The sequence below is a fragment of the Aricia agestis genome, chromosome 9, assembly GCF_905147365.1.
Source record: "Aricia agestis chromosome 9, ilAriAges1.1, whole genome shotgun sequence".
Taxonomy (NCBI): Eukaryota; Metazoa; Arthropoda; class Insecta; order Lepidoptera; family Lycaenidae; genus Aricia; species Aricia agestis.
The window spans coordinates 7,679,766-7,701,334 of record NC_056414.1 but is presented as its reverse complement, the minus strand read 5'-3'; the positions used below and the strand labels follow the sequence as shown (position 1 = coordinate 7,701,334).

General features: G+C 36.9%; 1 protein-coding gene across 1 annotated transcript in view; it reads right to left on the bottom strand.

Moving 5' to 3' along the window:
- LOC121730336 (integrator complex subunit 6) overlaps positions 1–20,577 on the bottom strand; it is a 28,969-nt gene extending 8,392 nt beyond the window's left edge. The window contains exons 1-10 of the mRNA XM_042119341.1: positions 20,299–20,577; positions 20,128–20,205; positions 19,453–19,692; positions 18,949–19,129; positions 10,313–10,518; positions 7,498–7,680; positions 6,708–6,860; positions 4,021–4,251; positions 1,701–1,895; positions 918–1,127 (exon numbers count right to left, since the gene is read on the bottom strand). Coding sequence (XP_041975275.1) covers positions 918–1,127; positions 1,701–1,895; positions 4,021–4,251; positions 6,708–6,860; positions 7,498–7,680; positions 10,313–10,518; positions 18,949–19,129; positions 19,453–19,692; positions 20,128–20,205; positions 20,299–20,415 — 1,794 coding nt within the window. The 5' untranslated portion in view covers positions 20,416–20,577. The remainder of the gene's footprint in view (positions 1–917; positions 1,128–1,700; positions 1,896–4,020; positions 4,252–6,707; positions 6,861–7,497; positions 7,681–10,312; positions 10,519–18,948; positions 19,130–19,452; positions 19,693–20,127; positions 20,206–20,298) is intronic.
- Between the last annotated feature and the right edge of the window lie 992 nt (positions 20,578–21,569).

Genomic DNA, 21,569 nt, shown 5'->3' with positions numbered 1-21,569 from the left:
CCCTTCGCCACTGCAATGTTGTAACTTAAAATTATACAATGTCAATATACATACATAATTGTAAGTCATAAAATAATGTAGAAATAGCCTTGCAAGCAGCCATCCTACTCCCAAGATGTGCCATCGTTTATGAAATCATTGACCTTATAATAGGCTTTCGCAAACAAACGCTCTTTGCTACTTTTTTAAATTTATTAATGGAAAGATTTTGAACGTTTTCTGGGATTTTATTGTAAAGGCGTATACATTGACCTCTAAGCCGGCATAAAGGTGTTGGCAGTTTTAGTTCCACAGCAAAATTGGCAAGGGGCCAAGAATGGATCATGGAAGTCATGACTCATTGAATACAACAATATTATAAGTTTCTTGTCTAAACAAATAACTGATAACATAATGGCTGGAGAGTGGAGACAAAAATTAGCTGTTACGTGTTTAAATATAAGCTAATCTCAGCCTGATTAAAATTTACGCTTTTGCAATCTGGCGAAGCCCTACAACCTTTTTTGTCCGCACTCAGAGACATTTAATGATCACATTATACCTATTAACTATAGATTTTAAAATAAGCTCCATACATTTTCTATCAACCTCTTAATCATTAAATCTCTGTAGTGGAGTGTAAAAGACGCTTACTTATCGTTTAGTGAGAATTAAGCTCTATTAGAGCTATAACTCACCGGGACGTCATCGCGACGTAGTTATAGACGTTACTATGTCACCTCTACGTCACCGCAAAGCGGTGTTACAAACTTAACTTTAAGAAAAACAGCGCTTTACAGCGACGTTGAGACGCCAGACGTTGCCATGGTGACGTCGCTGGCTGCGTCGCGGTGGCGTCCCGGTGAGTTATAGCCCTTATATTTTTAATGTACTTTTATTATTACTTTTATATACCCCAGCATCAATCATGCACTGACCTGATCCAACAAATCACGTCGTTGTATATCGAAGGGGTTCCGGTACGTATGTGCGGCCGCCTTATGCCTCCCCCGGGAGAGGCCTACCACGAACCCACCGAACTCGTTCAGCTGGTCTCGCAGCGCCGTGAACTTGTCTTGTAAACACGGGTGCGTGGTGAGATCCTTCTTGAGAGGGGACCGCGGCATCACGCGCACGCTTTCTGCCACCTGAAAAATGTTTATGGTAAGATAGGCGTACAGGTTAAATGAGACTCTCTTTAAGAAATCAAACCCCTCTGCAACTTTTGACGAGAGACGAGGCGCATGCTGGGTTTTATATGTATTTTCACTGCATAGGTTCTTCCTAGTCAGACAATCGGCCTTTTATTGGTTTGAACGCGAGTCTCGAATCCACGGCCAAACTGTAAGTTTTCCTAAATAATTAAAATAAAATAAAACTTTAAACCACACAGGTCACAATTTATTCCTTCCCAAAATTTACCTACAATATGGTCTTTGTTAAGCATTAGTGTATAAGCCCACAATTTTATTTTTTGTTGAGTTATGAATGCAGACTTGTTACAAGGTGGGATTTCACCAGGCACACTCAAAACTTCGTTTTATAAAATTTAGTTATCATTGGACACGTCCACGCGGAGACGTATATCTCGTTCTGATTCAAATGGATTTCACAATAATCTAAAGAGCATAACTGCATTCATAACTCAATAGGTCATTTTTGTGAGATGATACAAAAATGCTTAAAGCCTCCATATAATAATATACAATCATAAATATTACCTTCTGACTATTGCTACTGGAAGCTTTGTTGATAACATCAGCGCATAGCTTCTCGAACTCGATTTTCGCCTGGTTCTTCAGTCTTTTCAGATAGTTAAGTACGGAGAAACTCAGTGAGTTGTCCTGCGTGTCCGGTATTAGACTCTGCACCAGAGGCGCCGAAGCGCCCATTTTGGTCAGAGCTCGTCGCAAAGGCTGTTGACAGAAAAACCAAATTTATTGCTGTTCTATCTTACACTTATTTTTATGGCAAGTGCTAAAAGCGAAACTTCAGTGCAAGCTGTATTGCTGTCTGCGTTAGTATAATATTACTATAGTATAACTAGACTATAGTAACCACACCCTTATAAGTTTATGCATCAATTTGTTTTTCGCTTTGCAAGCTGAACGCGTTAATCGCTATAATTATAATAGTATAACAAAAATTGTGTTGATCGCCTTCTTATTTTAAAATAATATAATGTAGAGAGTAAGATAATAGTTGTTGATAATAAATGTAGAGAATTTACAAAATATGACGTAACTTAACATTTTTATTGTTATAAAATATCTACATTAAACATTGTTTAGTTTATATTAGTCACACAGTTTTAGTTTATCGCAACCATCTAATATATTAATGTTTTCATCATCTATATAATTTATTCAATAAATTTAAATACTTTGTTCTGGAGTGCATTTTATTAAAAAACTTTATTTTTCTGATATATATAACAAGTTGAATGTCATCAACACATAAATTACTTACATAATTAGTTACTTACTTACTGTGCAATGTATAAATCAATTTATACCAGTTATTGCTAATTGTTCATCTAAAAATAATCATCATCATGTTACGATTCTCTCTACATATTATGTACTATTATAATTTATAATAGTTCTTCGTATTGTTAGTGAGGTTAAAATTAAGTATTAACCATGGACAGGCCTGTCCCACTCGCGCGTTTTTTGTATCGAACTGTAAGTACCCCTTTAAAGGGGCAGATCACAAGGGACTCACAAGCGAGCGGTGACGCGCGCGCAAGATTTTTTTGTCGCATATTATATCTACGTACTGATTTAACCGCTGTGACATGATCGTTATTAATCTGATAAATATGAACAATTAAAAAAAGTCAAAGAAATAATTCAATAAAGTAATTTAAGACTTTAAAATACAAAAAAAGAAAAAAAAATACACAAACATAGCAAATAAACCAATTTGTTACAAACAAACCGCATACTACACATAAATAAATACAAGTTACTATGTTTAAGTTGTAAAATATTCCTGACCAGCTCCTACACTATAATCGAATATAAAACTATTATAAAATGTATGTTGGGTTACTAAAATTTGATTAATACTATAAAAAAGTATGCTATTAGTAGCTATAGTAATTAAAAGAAGATTATTTTATTTTCTAAAAGGTAACAATCTTGATTTCGTCAGAAAGGGTACCTCTTACGCGATAGAAAAAGAGCGCATATAATAGGGATGATGACAAGGTCAAAGATTAGCAAATTTTGTTAATAAAATAAAGAAATCACGGTAAAAAATAAGTGTTCCCAAAATTTCAGCTTGATAGCATTTGTATTTTTTTTTGTTATGCGCCTTCAAAGTTGGATATTCAAGTCGATTTTTTTTCAATTAAATTTTTTAATATTTGTATACAATTCGATAACTTATGCAATTAAAAGCAACTTTTGTTATGAAACCACTTTCATAAACGCAATATTTAATATACCTGTCGAACAAAGTTGTCTCCCGATGCGTACAAACTACGAAAGACTGACGTCATACTTTCGTAGCACTTTGTATGGAGCGTTTCGGGCAGGTCTTTTTTATGAGATATTTGAATTGTCATATCTTGGTGAATTTTTAAGCTATCAGAATCATTCTTTTAACGATGTTTCTATTTTTTGAGTGTCTTTCAATTACAGATAAGAAAAAAATAATAGTCATCATGCCTATTGTAGACACCTGGCACTGCGCGGTTGGAATTTGAACTTTATAGTATTATATCATGAGTTGTTATTTTTTTAAACGGGTTTCATGAGTGGGAATTCTGTTGGTACTACTAATATATATTCTGTGCCATGGATAACTAACTACACAGCAGTATAATATTATATTTAATCCTAATTAGTTAGGTCCACTTGTGAGTTGTGCTTGGGTTAGTTAACTCTAACCCAAGCACAAGTGGACCGAACTATTTATAATAAATAAATAATAAAAAGCCTTCATTTCCTATTATAGTAACGTTTAAAAATTTCATGTATGTTTGTTACTTTTTAACTGCACATTCATAATTTGTAATAAAACAATTGTACTAACCGTAACATAGTACGATGGCATTCTATCAAGGTACTGCTGGAATGCCAACTTCCATTCCGGGGTTGGTTTGCATCGGTGCACCTTGAACAGGTCATCTAGAAGTCTCAACAGCACTGGATAGTTGTACGGCAGGACGAACAGGTTCACACACGTCAAATTGGTTGATGCCTTGAGGTAGCCGAATGGATGACTGACTTCCGAGTTCTTGCAGCCGCTGTTAGCTACGAACACCTGTAAAGATTTAAAAAATAGATTATTTATGCAGCAAATTAATAAATACAAAACAACATTAAAAATAATTACTATACAATAGTGTAATTAATGGAGGCACTTCACATGGCTTTTTGGTATTTGCTATTTGTTGAATTTGGCGAAATTATTGACGTATACACAAGACAAGCAAATAAGGGCATATACGGCCTCCCACACGGACATCAAATACCAAACTTTTACTTGATTTTGTTTACTTGCCTATTTGACTCTTTTGATGTGTGTCAAAAACCGACAAAGGTACGGATACGTGTTTGGTACTGGTCTTATTTGTCAAATAGGCAAATAAGGCCAATACTTTGTCAAATATACCGTCTACACATGGTGATTGTTTGGCAAATACATCATATACGCAAATACAAATAGCCATGTGAAGTGCCTCCATAAAGCACTTAATCTTAAAGTTATATCCTAAACCCATGGCTTATTACAAATGTATCTGTCCATCTGTTACATTACACCTAAAGGCTAAATTGCTGCAATGAGTTTGATGAAATTTTGTGTGAAAATACAGGCTAGCTGTTAGTGGCTAGTTCTGAGTAAGTGGTTGATATTATGTACTAGCGACCCCCCCCCCCCCCCCCGGCTTCGCATCGGGTAAAAATATAATATAGCCACTGAAAAAATTATTAAAATCGATTCAGCAGTTTTGACTTGTATTTATTATTACTACCCGTGGCCCGCATTGGTCGGTACCGCCGCAAAAGCTACTTCCCGCAATTTTTAAAACTGTTATATCTTCGAAAATATTCATTTAAATCATATGCTGTAAAAGGCCATATAGATCTACATTAAATCAACAATATATTTAAGTTATTTAATTGGATAAGGATTAATGCTGTATTTATTAAAATTGCTTCGAAAATAAGCCGTTATTTGTCGTAAAAAGAAAATGACAAAAAATGTTATTGTGGGATATCCATCAGAGATAGACATATTATACCCATCGCGGAGTTTTCTGTAGACCTTTTCAATGTGTACAATACTTGGTACATTATTTTGATAAATATCGTAGGGAGCCTGCGTTTGCAATGTAAGCAGAAAAAAATGTAATTATTTACGACATCTCACATCACATTAGAATCCCCAACAATAACAGTATTTCTCCACTATTTAATGAATGTTATTATACCTATAACCTTCCTCTTGAATCACTCTATCTATTAAAGAAAACCGCATCAAAATCCGTGGCGTAGTTTTAAAGATTAAAGGGAACAAAGGGACATGAGGGAAAAAAGAGACTTTTTTGCTATATTGTAGTGGTACTGAACTCTTCGTGCGCGAGTCCGACTCGCACTTGTATAATATGTATAGATATAGATTGTCGCTGCACAACCACCGCAATCTCACCTAAAATCCCGGGTGTGATAAGGCCACATTACCGGTGTCACATAATATGACATAACTCACATTACTCAGAAAAACGATATTTAAATCTTATCTCTTACTTCCGGCTAGTAACCGCATTACCGAGTAACAGGTTTATTGATCATCATCAGCCTGCCTAGCATACGCCAACGAGATATCTCACTCTACATGTTTTCTCGATGTTTGATGGTTTGTCTCTTCATATCTATGGATATGAAGAGATATTCATAGCATGACAAACATTTTTTCTCGCGTAGATCTATCATCGAAATAACACATTTTTATAGAGTTTTGTCGAGATAATGTCGAGGTTTTGACATTATGAGACGAGTAGTTTTAATTATCTCGAGAGTGAGATATCTCGTTGGTGTATGCTAGGCAGGCTGAGTACTATGCTATAAAATTATTTCGAAATTTAAGTTGTATTCATCACAGATAAAACCAATTTCACTTGAAAATTATATAGAGGACTTGTTGAATCAATATTAATCTTCGTGAATGTCGTAGCTATTTACGAATTCAACAGTAATTCAGTGGTATTGCCTGATTTCTGATGTTTTTTTACTGTAGTTTATCTTTTGGAAAGAAAAGATAAGTAGTTAATTTTTTGTAGAGAAAAGATAAACTACAATCAAATAAACCTTTTAAAAGTTTTCAAAGCCAAAAACTATCCAACACTGTTGAATAGATAAACTTCTGTCAAAAATCCTCATAAACCAAGCATATATACGTGGGAGAGCCATGCTTCGGCACGAATGGGACGGCTCGACCGGAGAAATACCACGTTCTCACAGAAAACCGGCGTGAAACAGCGCTTGCGCTGTGTTTCGCCGAGTGAGTGAGTTTACCGGAGGCCCAATCCCCTACCCTATTCCCTTCCCTACCCTCCCCTATTACCCTATTCCCTCTTAAAAGGCCGGCAACGCACCTGCAGCTCTTCTGATGCTGCGAGTGTCCATGGGCGACGGATGTTGCTTTCCATCAGGTGACCTCTCGTTTGCCCCCTTATTTCATAAAAAAAAGCATGCTAATAGAAATCGAACACAAACCTGCCAACACACAGTAGGCTGTTTCCTCGCGAGTATGAACTGTGTAAGTGGACTGGGTTCCAACTCGTACTTGTCGAACGGCAAGTTGTCTATCACCATTGGCTCCTGGCTCGCACATGTAAACTTGACGACGGGATGAGCAGAACGCGGCGGCTGTAAACAAACAATTGGCTATACATCTTTCTCTTTCAGTCGTTATTTCTATCTCTTTTACTATGACATGGTATAAACCATCCCTAAAGCGATTTCGTCATATTTTAAAGAGATTAAAATGTCACAAAACTCAGGACCCCTCCCCTTTCCTTGTTACACCGTGTCACACTTCATCGACCCCCTCCTCCCCATTTAGGTGTGACATACTTTATGGATGACCCCTGATGGACAATACGACCAGTACCAAACGCGTGCAAAGGCATACTCGTCTCGAAACTGCTAATAATCGCTATCATTTGCGCATAGTATAGATCAACCTTTCCCAAAGTGGGCAATAACGCCCCCTTGGGGGCGCTGAAGGTCTAAAGGGTGTGGAATCCAGAAAAAAAATGGGGGCGTCGTGTAGAGGCTTGGGGGTGATTTATTTCATCTGGATGCATTTTAAATTGAAACAATGGGGGCGCTAAAACATAATTTGTTAGTAGACAAAATAAGTTTGGAAACCCCTGGTACAGATAATCATGGTGCAGTCTGTATGAACATTGTAAAATATTTGAGGCTGTATCATGTTTGAAGTGTCTATCTCTTTCCTCCCTATCTCTATCTCTTTCTACCAGCATATCCAGACAATACTCACCAAAGTAGGAGCATTCGGATCTGGCCTGAAGGACTCCGGTATAGGCCAGAAGCCGACGGCGAAACCCTTCTGCGAGACAGTCCGGGGCACGTATATGAGGCGACGACACGAGTGCCAAGCTTGTGGTACATTTGACGGCTGATTCGGTGGCATGCCAGTTTGATAGGGCCCGCCGTTCCACCGCTGTAAGTAAATTTTATAATTAATGGAAATGGAAAATTATTATTCCTGTTTTATAATCAAGAAAACTATGAAAAAGCTTAGAAATTAAAATTAACCAATTGTAGTTATCTTTACTACCTCTAATATTCTAAGTGCGATAGTGGGTCTGTCTAATAATTAGTTTCATATCTTGACGCATAAACGGCTAAACTAATTTTTATGAAATTTTTATGGAATGAAAAAAAAATTTAAAAAAATATATATATTAGAGACAGGAAAATACATCGGACAGTATTTGTTGCGGTAACATGTACGGTTCACGCGCGATAAATTTCGGTGGAACTCAGTTCCGGCCAGCGCGCGTCATCTGTTTGATATTGATTAATGTAACGTTAGTTCTTGCGATGATATTATTAAAATCAATTTGTTACGTTTCATTAAAATCAATGAAGTCATAACAATGATGTCATTGTGACGTCACTTGTCAGTCGTGGCCGTACTATAATATATATGCAGTGAAAACTGAAAACATATTAGATGTCATTTGTGCATGTTAGCACACATTTTGTTAGGAAGGGACTATAGATGCTGGCGGGAAAGATTCCGAATTATTCCCGTCGAATACTTCGGAAGTATTCCGAAATATTCCGAAATTTTGGGAATATTTCAACTGTCAAAAAAAAACGTGGAAAATTGCGCTTGGAAGCTGTAAACTATTTATCTTTAGTTGTGTATCTAAGAATATGTGATGCCGGTTACTAACATTATTAGCCAAGCGGCGAGAAACTGCTTTTTTGGCTTATTATCATTACTAGCGATAAATAGCGGCTGGTAACGGCTTGTTACTTTTCTTTGATAATACCTAATCATATAAGTTCGTTTATTTTTTATGGTTTTTATTCTGATTTACTTACAATAGGATATATTAGTATGGATAAAGTATGGATAGTATGGATATAAGTAAGTAATAAGTAGGTAAGTATAGATCCTCGATCCCATTGGCCATTACTAATTTAAAATAAAACTAGATGACGCCCGCAACTCCGTTGCGCCAAAATTCGTTTATCGCGCCGGAACCGTACATTTTTCCGGGATAAAAACTACCCTATGTCCTTTCTCGGAACTCAAAGTATTTCCATGTCAATTTTCAGCAAAATCGGTTCAGCGGTTCGAGCGTGAAGAGGTAACAGACAGACAGGCAAACAGACGCACTTTCGCATTTATAATATTAAACCTAGAAGTAGGTATAGATAAACAATTTATATTTTACTTAAGAACGTAATGTGCTACTGAACAAATAATTCACTCAACCACCACAAACCACAAACAAACACGTATATTTCCATTGAATTATTCCGGCGAAATATTCGACGGAAACATTCGATTGCGGGGTACGAATCTTTCCGCGGGGTGAGGGAAAACTTCTCCAGGGAGCATCTCCCTTCCGCGCCGCCGTCGCCCGCTCACACGACTCGCTCGCCCGTACGAGCGGGCGACGGCGGTGCGGAAGGGAGATGCTCCCCGGAGAAGTTTTCCCTCACCCCGCGGAAAGATTCGTACCCCGCAATCGAATGTTTCCGTCGAATATTTCGCCGTGGCAGTCGGCGCGTGCGAAGCGGTGATACCGGCCGGCGGGCGACGCTCTATGCGCGGCGGCGATCGATGATTGATGCAAAATACGATTTTTCAGCATAAATAAAAATTCAAATTACTTATTTTTTTTTATGAAATTCATTTTGAATAATTCAATTTTAAAGAAACTTTCCCAGAAGTATTCCGGAATTATTCGGAATTTTTCAGAAGTTTTGCAACTATAGAAGGGACTGAGCCCAGGGCCCGATAGTGGAACATGGAAATCTTGTAAGTATTTACTTAAATATCCCCCCCCCCCCCCCCCCCCCCCCCCCATTATCCTAAAACAAAACCAGCTCATGACTTATATGTGGTTTTCTGTATGTAAAAGGCGGCGATAATGATCTTTGACCGGAGCGGCTTTAGCTAGATGAGGCCCGGACTGAGCCTTTTAAAAATTAATCATCATCATCATCATGGGGACTTATTACTAGTCGATTAGTTTATTAATTTTCCTAGAATATACCATAAACATTCAATGATCAGTTTCTGAGGTTAACAGGAATTTAAAATATATAAATAAAACTAGCTATTTGATCGAATCGATTTATCACCCCCGAAACCCCCTATATACTAAATTTCATGAAAATCGTTGGAGCCTATTCTGGGATTACAAATATATATAAACAAGAATTGCTCGTTTAAAGATATAAGATAATATTTACAATAGCTTCGGTTAAAGGTATTTGTCAAGGCAAATCAAAAGCGCTAGTGAAAAATTCCTATCAACAACCCTCATTAAAACTGGCAATAGTTGATTTAACTGGCAATAGAGACTAGATGTTGCGGCGTCCAACATTCTTTTACCGTGTGGGAACCGTACATTTTCCCGGGACTAAACGTATCCTATGTCCTTTCTCGGTACAAGTATCTCCACGCCAATTTTCAGCAAAATCGGTACAGCGGTTTGTGCGTGAAGAGGTAACAGACTGACAGATAGACAGGCGGACGGACAGACAGACAGACAAACTTTCGAATTTATAATATTAGTAAGGATTTTCCAATGAATATAAATACGCACCCCATTCCGATCGCCATCCACATCCATTTCCTTATCCGCCTCCGGGTTGACTTCGTCCTCTCCCTCCTTGGTGTTACCAGCATCAATAGGTGGGGGATCCGGGCCTATCTTCTCAAAGTTGATGACGACACCGCTCTGCACCTTCTGGACGAGGCTATCGATGCACTGCATCAGCATACGGTGTGACGTGATGCAGTAGGAGCGACCTGAGAAAGAAAAATTGAGCATATGGATTATGGGTCAATTTAGACCACAACGCGACGCGTAGATGCATTTTTAAAGTATGGATTTGTCAGATTTGCAAGACGTCTTACGCTATTGAAATCTGTCAATTCGCGTTGCGGTCTGAAGACGGAAGACCCTAGCGAAGTAAACAGGATTCCTTTTATGCCATGAAAATGTACATTTCCCGTAAGTTGTATGTTTTTGTCCGCATCACGAAAAAACTACTGGCTCGATTTTTATTATTTTTTGTTATTTTCTGTAATAAGTACATTTTTGCAGTTTTAACTTTTACGAAGCAGAGCAAAACCCAAACAGTGAATGGAGGGACGAAACTACATGATAATTATAAAAATCATGTCAACTTCTTTAAAATTCTATGCCATATTTTTTTTTAAATATGACATAGTTAAAATTCGATGCGATTTAGATTAAAACGGTTAAATAGCACGAAACTCCCGATAGCACGATAAGGTTGTTTATTTTGTGTATGAAACTTTTAACGGTAAAAAGTTTAAGTTTACCTAACACGAACATACGGTGTAATAGTCCAAATTTTTTCCTAGTCTGATGAAAAATTAAATTGACGAGATGAAAAAAGTGACCTTGACGTTAGAAAAGTGGCGTGGCGGACACAGACAAAACATTATCAAACCACGTCAATATTACCACAACTTTTGTATGCAAAGTATAACATCTGTTTAAATTGCATATTTTTTAATTAATTAATGGCCTCATTATGACTCAAACTGATATTTAAAGTATCAAGTGAATTGGTTATGTGTTATAAATAGGAGTTATCATAATATTATTATTATGTACAGCACTCGCTAATTATGTCTTCACGTGGTACGTGCGGAAGTTTGTTTAAAAATTTTAGGCGAGTCCGGTGTCCGGATCTGGCTGACAGATACCAAACACTATCGAACTTCACAGTGATAATGTACAGTGCTCCCAAAGTGATAATGCTCATAGAAATTTCGTAATTTTTCGGCAACGGTCGTATTTCCCGAGCGTCGGAAGACGTCGCTGCAAGTTAACTTTAAGAAAAACAGCGCTTTGAGGCGCCTGACGTTGCTTGGGCGTTACCATGGTAACGCCGCGATGGCTTCCCGGTGAGTTATAGCTAGCTAGTGAACTAGCTATATTAACTTTATGGTTATAGGCTTATAGCACTTATTGACGGACCGGCGATTCGACTTATATTGCCTTTGATCAAGGTGCAAAATGCAAGTGCATTGTTTGGAGCTCTTACGTTTCATAGATTCGGGTGTTTTCGTGTTTACGACAATTAGCGCAGATTTCCGTGCGCATTATTAATTTGGGAGTACTGTACAGTTAGGAAAGGAATAGAAGACGCTCGTTTTAACCATATGCCCTCTAACCTCGAGTAAGTATCATCTAAAGTCTAAAGAAATTAAATTTTCTCATACAATTTTCAGCCTCTATCTCAATATTAAAGGGGTGGAATTTAAAGTAGCTTGGCGTCGCGTCGTTCTGAATTAACACTCTATATTCTACTAATTGTTACGACTGCGCATCTATATTCTTATACATCAATCTGCCATCAGTCATTCGAGACATTGTTATTTTTTTTTTTTGCAAAATTTTAAATTGTTTAAGGTAGTTTTTGTTTCTATATGCAAAACAAAACGAGTAAAATAAAAGCAACTAAAACAACAACGTTAACAATTAGAACTTGGCGCGGGCACTAGCGTGGCACCGATTTTATTAAACAACCTATCACACCTAGTTAGTACCTACTTATACTAAAGAAAGGCCAGCCTTTTTAAAAAGCGCATGTGTTTAAATATTGTTTTCAAATGAAGTTCATACATACGAAAACCGGTAGGACAGGTTTTGTAGGCATACGATTAACAATGGATGCCTGCGAGAATTTTAATACTTGTAACACATTTTGCGTAACGTACTTTATGAATTATTTACTTTTAGGGTTCCGTAACCAAAGAGTAAAAACGGGACTGTCCGTCTGTCTGTCTGTGTGTCTCCAGGCTGTAACTCAAGAACCGTTATAGCTAGACTTCTGAAATTTTCACAGATTGTGTACTTATATCTGTTGCCGCTATAACAACATAATTATTAATTATACTAAACACAAAATAAATATTTAAAGGGGCCTCCTATACAACAAACGTGATTTTTTGCTATTTTTTGCTCGATATCAATAACGGCAATACATAAACACTTGAAATATTCACGAAATACTCAGTTTTATTTGTACTTTAATAATTTATACAAAAATTTTAATACTTAAATGAAATAATTAAGGAGGCTCCCATACAAAAAACAATTTTCAGCCTATTTTTGCTCTAGGTGGTACGGAACCCTTCGTGCGCGAGTCCATCTCTCACTTGGCCGATTTTTTATTTTATAATGGAAGACAAACGAGCAAGCGGATCGCCCGATGGAAAACGTTTACCATTAGACTAATAGCAATAGCAATGGGCAATAGCCAGGTATATGAGCAACACCGGTGAAGGTACTGCGGGGCTAAAATGTGTGACCATTTTAGCAATTCCTCTCAATAATTCAGCAAATTAATTGCCAAAACTGTCAAACTGACAAATGTCAAATCAGTACAAAAATACAGAAATGAATTGCAAGCAGAGTTGCATTTTGTGATTTTAGAAAAATGAATCATATTATGATTCATATCATGATTCTTCAAAGCGACCATTTTAGCCCCGCTGGTGCAGCCTTTTAAGAAAACGCTTCTTTCTTAAACTTTTACACTTTACAGCCACAAAAGTGTAATGGCCCGCAAATAATGCTGACGAGAGTTTATCCTAATTTTATGGAGAAATACTAATTTGGAAAATATTTTAAAGTGAAAAAACCTAATCTGATCGAGTTTTGTCACGTTATAGTTTCTCGAAAAAAAAAATTAGTACCTAAGGGGTTAAAGTACAAACATGTTTATAATATCTAGTGCAGTATCCAAGTGCGACGTCCGCTACTGTACCAAAGTAAATTAGCGCATTAAACTTGACCAAAGGAAAATCAATTTTACACTACAGGCATTTTATGGCCGAACTGCCTACTTGTTTTACGATTTTGATTACCAATATAATATTTGCAATAGTGTAAACTGTAAACGATAACAACCCAATTTAATAGCGACCATTCGTATCTTGCGTTAGCGCTGGCAAATATATTCCATAATGATTGAAACTTTAAAGTAAGACTTGGTGGTTTCACTACCATGGCCCCATTTTGACTATTTTTACTCGGAGCGTTTCAAATTCTGATTTCTGACATAACCGTCTAATCGCGTTAAAAATTTCGTGAGTTATGCGTATGAGCGATGTATCATAATAATAATAACAAATACATAGGAGAGGACATAATATTGTAGGAACATTGAGCGAAGCCAGCGGGGCTAAAATGGCCGCTTTGGAGAATCATGATATAAATCTTCATTTCTTTTAAAATCGCAAAATGCAACTCTTCTGGCAATTCATGCCTAGTAATTCGTACTGATTTGACATTTTTGTCAGTTTGACAGTTTTGACAATTCATTTGCTGAATTGATTGAGAGGAATGGCTGAATGTGACCATTTTAGCCCCGCAGTAGCCACATTACTACCTTTCGTTGCAACTTGCAGTGAGGTTCCGCCATTATATTATCAAGCCACATTAGTCATTGATACACTGCTTCGCCAGACGTTATTTTAGCGGAACGAAGGACCAGAAGATGAAGTGGGGGATATTTTTTTTTTTTAATGAAATAAGGGGGCAAACGAGCAAACGGGTCACCTGATGGAAAGCAACTTCCGTCGCCCATGGATACTCGCAGCATCAGAAGAGCTGCGGGTGCGTTGCCGGCCTTTTAAGAGGGAATAGGGTAATAGAGGAGGGTAGGGATGGGAAGGGGAGGGAATAGGGGAGGGTAGGGAAGGAAATAGGGTAGGGGATTGGGCCTCCGGTAAACTCACTCACTCGGCGAAACACAGCGCAAGCGCTGTTTCACGCCGGTTTTCTGTGAGAAATGGTATTTTTTATTTGCGTTATCTTCGTCTTGAATTGCGTTGACGTGCGTCGTAGCAACGCAGCTATGTGGCATCAGGGGCTTTTTTCCGTCGTATGCCGTATCAATCATACGGGGCCCCGCCAAGGCACGCTACGCCTCTGTGTGGCATACGATCAGGGCCCGTACCACGAAACGGTTTTGAGACTCAAACAATCGTACGAGAATGTTGTGTCCCTCTCTTACAAACGTGAAATGACGTTGTTAGAGCAGGACGCGGCATTCTCGTCCGATTGTTTGAGTCTCAAAACGGTTTATATTTTTTATGAGTAAGTATAGGCCACTTTAATTTTGCTGCCCCTCCCTATGTACGAATTCCATACTGCCAGAATGCTGATGATCAGTTCACCCAGAAAATTAAATGTATTTTTTAGTAAAAACTTAGTTATAAAATCCGGTGATTCAAAGTAGCTTATCTTGTGTGAACAGGGGCAGAAAAAGTGATCAGATTTTTCTTATCCTAGTTCAAAATTTTTCTTCATCTAGCTTCACTCGATGTTATCCGTCAACGACGACTTAGTTTTATAAATGAACATTACATTTGCCTCAATTATATGAAAACTACATATAAAATTATAAGAGAGGCGCGCGGAGTCTTTTCGACACTGACGCCGAGACCAAAACAATTGAGCTCCTTGCTGCAAAACAGGTGCGGAAAGTAAGTGTAAGCTATTTATTTGGTAGATAGATAAATAATGAAAAGCTACTGAGAGAATGATACGGATTCATCGCGAAATATCGATAATATCAACGAAAATGTATTGAGAGGAGTCTATTCGACGCCGCGCGACCGCTTGAAGGTTAAGAGGGCGACTAACCCAAAAAATTAAATATCGTCCTTCTCTCTTCACACTCACGCCCGTCTTTCATATGCCAGGTCTTTTAAGAGGGTATACGCTCTTTTCTTGAAGGTCGACTAGATACCGCGCTGTATAGAAAATTTGATTTCAGAATGCGGCAACTCAATATTGTAGTGTGTGTAAAACAATGCACAAATATTGTTGTGTGCGTAGATAATCGGGTTGCCAGATACATGACTGGTGCCCAATCAATGGGGAAAAATTAGTTGCTGTGGTCTTGTAATTTGTTATTATTGTATAGTAAGTGCTGATTTTTCAATCACCAGATAAACTTTACCATTGGAATAAAGACCATTCGAAAAGAATGCGATAACATAACAACATTGTTTAGGTCAACGAAATATAATGGGTACAATATTGATGAGAAAACAATACAAAAACAATGGTAGGAAGTTTAACGAAAGTAAAGAATGAGTCATAAAAAAGCAAATGTTAAATTTGTTTTCCCATTTGTTACTGTATTGTGTACATAAAATATAAACTGTATTTAAGATTTTTATTTTAATATGATACTTCTAATTCATATTTATTAATACACATTCATGATCTAGGAACTTTGAAAACTTTTTGTTCCGTTGGCGGGATTCGAACCAGCTACGCTAGCTAGAGATTTTAATGCGCTCATCCACTCAGCCACTAATCAGTATGTATATATGAAAAATAGATATACCTAATAAATAAATAAATAAATAAATAAAAATCACAATCTCAGAAAAATTTAAAAAATTGGGAATTTTTAGTTTATGGCAACTGGCAAAACTGAACATCAAGCGGTACTCCGATCCGAATTTTCAGGTTTATATTATTTTTCTGTGTTTATGACGATTTATATAATATTTACTGATGGTATGTGATGCCAGTAACTTTCTTGTTTCTTGTAGTGTTATTATTGCATAGTCTCACTACGCAAACTGGCATTTTGCTACGGACGTAACTTAAAATTTCGAAAATTATCGACACATCTACCTCACCCGAAGCTTGCAGCGCGACTGGCGCAGTTACGCCGCATCAGGCGTATGATTTGTTGCCGCATTTTTCAAGTACTCCGACGGTATCTAGTCGTAGCGCGCGGCGCGAGACCAATCATTCATCTAAGGTAGTACCTATCTAATTTTGGAAAATGAAACAATTCGAGGCGACCGAATCAAGTACCTAACATCCCCCACTCTATGCGGCGTTGTCAGACTTCGGCACGGTGTTTGTGTGCGTGCGACTAGACATATGCGAATTATAATTGCATAAGTTAGGGTATGTTATTCGAATATTCGAATACTCGTTTTATTCGAATATTCGACGATTTTATTATTCGAATATTCGACAAATTATTTTTCGAATAATTCGAATAGTAAAAATATTTTTTATTTTTGTTTAAAATGCTATCAAACATAAAATTAACATCGAATAAGTACTTATATATAAATACTTATATATATATAAACTTATATATAAATATGTTTTTGGTCTAACTAATGAGTATACGTCCATTCATCGTCGCCGTTGACCATGTTTTAGACGTTACTTTACGTAAAGACATGCAAATGACGATATAAACTCCTTTCAGTCATGAATTTCAGTATCGTCAGTAATGGTCAATCAACAATCTGTATCCATTGACTCCTTTCAAGCTTTCTCAATTTTCTTGTATATTGTGATAACTATATATCGCGGACTTTCCCCACCTATACCTATCAATCCCCAAGTGGCACCCGGCTGTCGCATAACAATTGAAAGTCTATTTCAAATTCAAATTCATTTATTTTTGTGTCTGCGATTCCCACGATCGAGGTATTACGCCAGAATACTATATAATAGGGTGTATATAAAACAAACTTGTTTTTTTAAGATGGTGATAGACGTACCTAAGTGCAATATTGAGAGTTTGAAAATATGTAGTTAAAATACAAAAGATCATTTTTTATACGCCCTTCTGGCTTGAAGCTCACGATATATGATGATATCTATAATTCGACAAGTTGATAAAAATTTGCTATTCAATAGCTTTACCGCAACAGTCATCGACTGATAATTGAGACAGTTAGTAGGTACAGTATCAAAAAATGTCGATGGCTCCTTAATATCATGTTATTGGCGTTATCAAACTTCAAGTTACTAAATATTGTTTCACCCTCCCCAGCTTCGTTGTAATTTTTTTCTTTGTTGTGGTGTTTGTTTTCTAGTGGCCCTTTTTTATAACTTTGAGCCACATTGACACAGGTGAAGCCGACTAGGTGAACTAGGTGAACGTGGATCGAAAATATCAAATTATTATTATTATAGATATCATAACGTCGAATATCATACTATTATTTAATCTCAACTGCTGCCTAACAAGACTAAGCATAATCAGATGAGAAAAGTAAAAGGTGCTACGATCAAAAACGGTTTACACTTTACAGCCTTTCTTTTATTTCCCAGCTGTAACCTTAAAATATACATTTTTAAAGTGTTTAACAATAAAAATTAACTATGTTATTTACAAAGATTTATGTTGATAAAAGTAAAAATAAGAATTGCTTACTTCATAGTATTAACAAAATAGGTTGTACATGGATGTACGAAGCTTTTTGTTACATTTATTCAGAGTTATCAGCATTTTTCATAATTTTTGAATTATTCGAATAATATTCGAATTATTCGAAAACTTTTGTAAAATATTCGAATTATTCGAATAGTAAATTTGTCGAATAATAACATTCCCTAGCATAAGTTGATAAAAATTCTATGCAAAAGCTTTACGACGGCAATCCCCAAGTGCCACACGTATTTTTTTAATCAATTTTTTTTTTCAATTTTAATTAATATTATGTAAGGTATGAATAATAAAAACTAAGAAAGAGTAACTGTGTCAAAAAATTTGTTTACAAGTCTACAAAATGTGACCCGTGCATACTTTATGCATGTATTCGGTGTAAATATTATAGAAGTGACAATTAATGTCAACAGCTTTATTTCGTAAATTTAAGTCGTGTTTCGTTGCTATTACCATATTTTAGTGTGCGAAACTGTGAGTGACTGCCTCCGTGGTCCAGTGGTTAAGAGTGTGGCTCTTGACTCGGAGGTTGTGGGTTCGATTCCCGCGTTGGAAACATGTTATTTCCAAGTTTGGTTAGGACAATGCAGGCTGATCACTTGATTGTCTGACAAGTAAGATGATCCATGTGTCAGATGGGCATGTAAAAAGTCGGTCCTGCGCCTGATCTCTCGCCAGTCGTGTCGGTTTTCTGTTTTACTGGGTTATAAGAGTAAAAGGAATATAGAGTACTCTTGTGAACTGCGCACACACTTGGGCACTATAAAATTACTCCTGCGTAGCTGGCCTGCTTTCAATGAAACCGGCCACCGTCACCAAAACCAGTGTGGGGGGTATTATTTTAGTGTGCGAAAAGGAACCAAATTCAAAACGGTTTAAGTATGGGATTTACGTTTTCCTTAGTTTATATTATTAGTAGATGTAAGCAATTACATATTTTTTTTGTCCTTCATATTGTTAAACAAAAATTTCTTACCTCCAGTGACTTCACACATAGCGTCTATTGGTGAGGAATCCGAAGGCACAAGTCCAATGTCTCTTTCTACAGCCGGTGTTCCAGCCAACCTCAGCACCAGAGAGAACAATCTCTGGTCCCAACGAAATGGCTCCCGTGTCAATTCCGAACCAGGTATTGGACAATTCATTGGTAAGTTGAACTGAAAATTAAATTGCATTGAAAACATAATCACTATTATTACATAGTGTTATTATAAGTTTAAAAAAATTCTTAAATCCCAAATTATAATAAGTGAATATAGATTTGTCTTTATTAACGACAATTAATAATATCTGCATTTATAATATTATAAAATAGACACATATTTTATAAGTTCTTATCGGATCATAATATTATGCAAAATCAAATCTTCGTCTTATTAGATTTTGTGTAGTGTGTCATAATATTATGAGTGATATCTTGTAATAATATTATGTCGAAGTGTGTGTAGATTTCAGAGATTGTAACCGGTTGATAACTTACCTCCTCCTGTATCCCAGCATTGCTAGTGAGTTTGCCTCCATCAGTAATAACAACTATTACTGACGGCTCCAGATAGAAGGGGCATCTGCCTTGGCCATAAGTATCAATGCCAGTTTGCATTCTATTAATATTAAGCACGTCGAATGCATGTTTTAATGCAGCACCCATAGTAGTTAAGCCGAGACATTGCAAGTTTTTTAGTTCATTTATAAAAGTAGCCAAATTTTCCTTCCAGCCAGCCTGAAATAACATAAAAATAATAACATTGTTTAAATAAAATTGACCGAGATAAACAAAAAATGCTGTTTAACGTTCATATCGTCGTTATCAATCGAGTTAAGACCACAGCAAGAATTCCTGCACACAAGCGTATTTCGTATTTCCCCCCAATTCGCCATTTCGATATTATGCGCCGTGTCGACCAATAAGAACGCGTCGAAAGCGCAGTCGCGAGTCGGAGGCGCGGGGCGACATCGCGGAGGAGGTAACGGCGGTGGCTCGTCCTGTTTACGTCTTGTTGTATATTTTAGTTAATTTTGCACTTTCGAAGTATGTTAATGTTCCAGGGAGCAGAGTATAGTGCAACACATATGGCCGACCGGCCACAAACTACACTACATATTATGCATAAACAACAAGAATAAATTCATAACGTGTTCACTTAGATTTACTAACCTTGATGTTCGCGGGTGGCTCTTCGAAAGTTAGAAGCATATATCTATCACCTCTGCTTTCGGGAGATCGTTGCCGAACCTAGGACATAATTTGAATTCCAATAAGTAAACACGCGATAAACAAATCGATCACAAACTAAAGCGGTTTTGATGTCGATGACACTACACGTACCTTTACGAATGTTTCCACAGCGCCCTTGGCTACATCGAGCAACGTTGGGCGTCCGCCCAAATAAGCTCTTTGGTTCATAGAAGCTGAAGTGTCAATTAAGAAAACTATAATAGTCATCTTGGTATTTTTCCCTAATTATTCTTCTATACATTAAAATATGCGCACGCTATTATGAACTAAGAACAAATATGGCTGCTACATTGTACGCTAACTCGCTGACAGGCAACCGTCCGACAGCCGCTTCGACGAGCAGCTGAACAAGCTACGCCACGAAGACTCCAAAAGTACCACGTGACCTAATCATTTATTCGGTAATTCTCGGCATCCAATAGAAAAACGTTCGGCAAAGATCGGCGACGCAGTCAATGTTGTCAGTGCAAAAAATATATATTTTTCCATTTTCTATAAATACTTTTTAACTGACTTGTTTTCAATGAAACCGATTACGGTCACCGAAACCAGTTTACTTAAATTATTGGAGATTTTGCACATCACACGATACAATATCGGACACAAAACATAGGTGTTAAGAAAAACAGGGATGTGTTTTAACTTTTAGTACCGTAATTCAAACGTATAACCTGTCTTTTAATTATTTTGCTGTACGATTATGGAGAATATTTTTTATAGAATAACATTGTTGTATTCACTAGATTTTGCAAGCGCCGTCGAACTTTTAATAAACTTTTAAAATTTATTAGGTCACTTAGAATGATTTAATTTTTTTTTATAGATAAATTATAGATCAGAAATTTATTAGATCAGCTGGCTGATTCTGTATCGTACATTTGTGAGTTAATAACTGAGTTAGTAACGAAACGGAGGAGTGAGTAACGGAAAGTGCCACTTTTTGTATTCACTTGCATACAAAAGTGAGACATTCCGTTGCTCACTCCTCTGTTTCGTTACTAACTCAGTGATTAACTCACAAATGTACGATACTTAAATCGGCCAGCTGATATTATAAATAATTTTATAGTTCAGAAATTTCTGTCCAAAATAGTGACGGTGGTGCGCCGCGATGCCGTAAGTCGTAAGCTGTAACTTCGTTTTATGGCTAAGGTTCACAAAGCTATTTAGGAGAAATTTACATTTGAAATTTTCGTTCATTTGAAATTTTCACTAAAAATCTATAATAACACTTTTATTACATATGAAATATGCAGACCGACTCCTTTGCTATGTCCTAGTAAGTAGGACATAACATTACACGCTTTTGACGCATATACACCGATATAAGGCTCTCTCCTAGTAATAGTATATCTCAATGG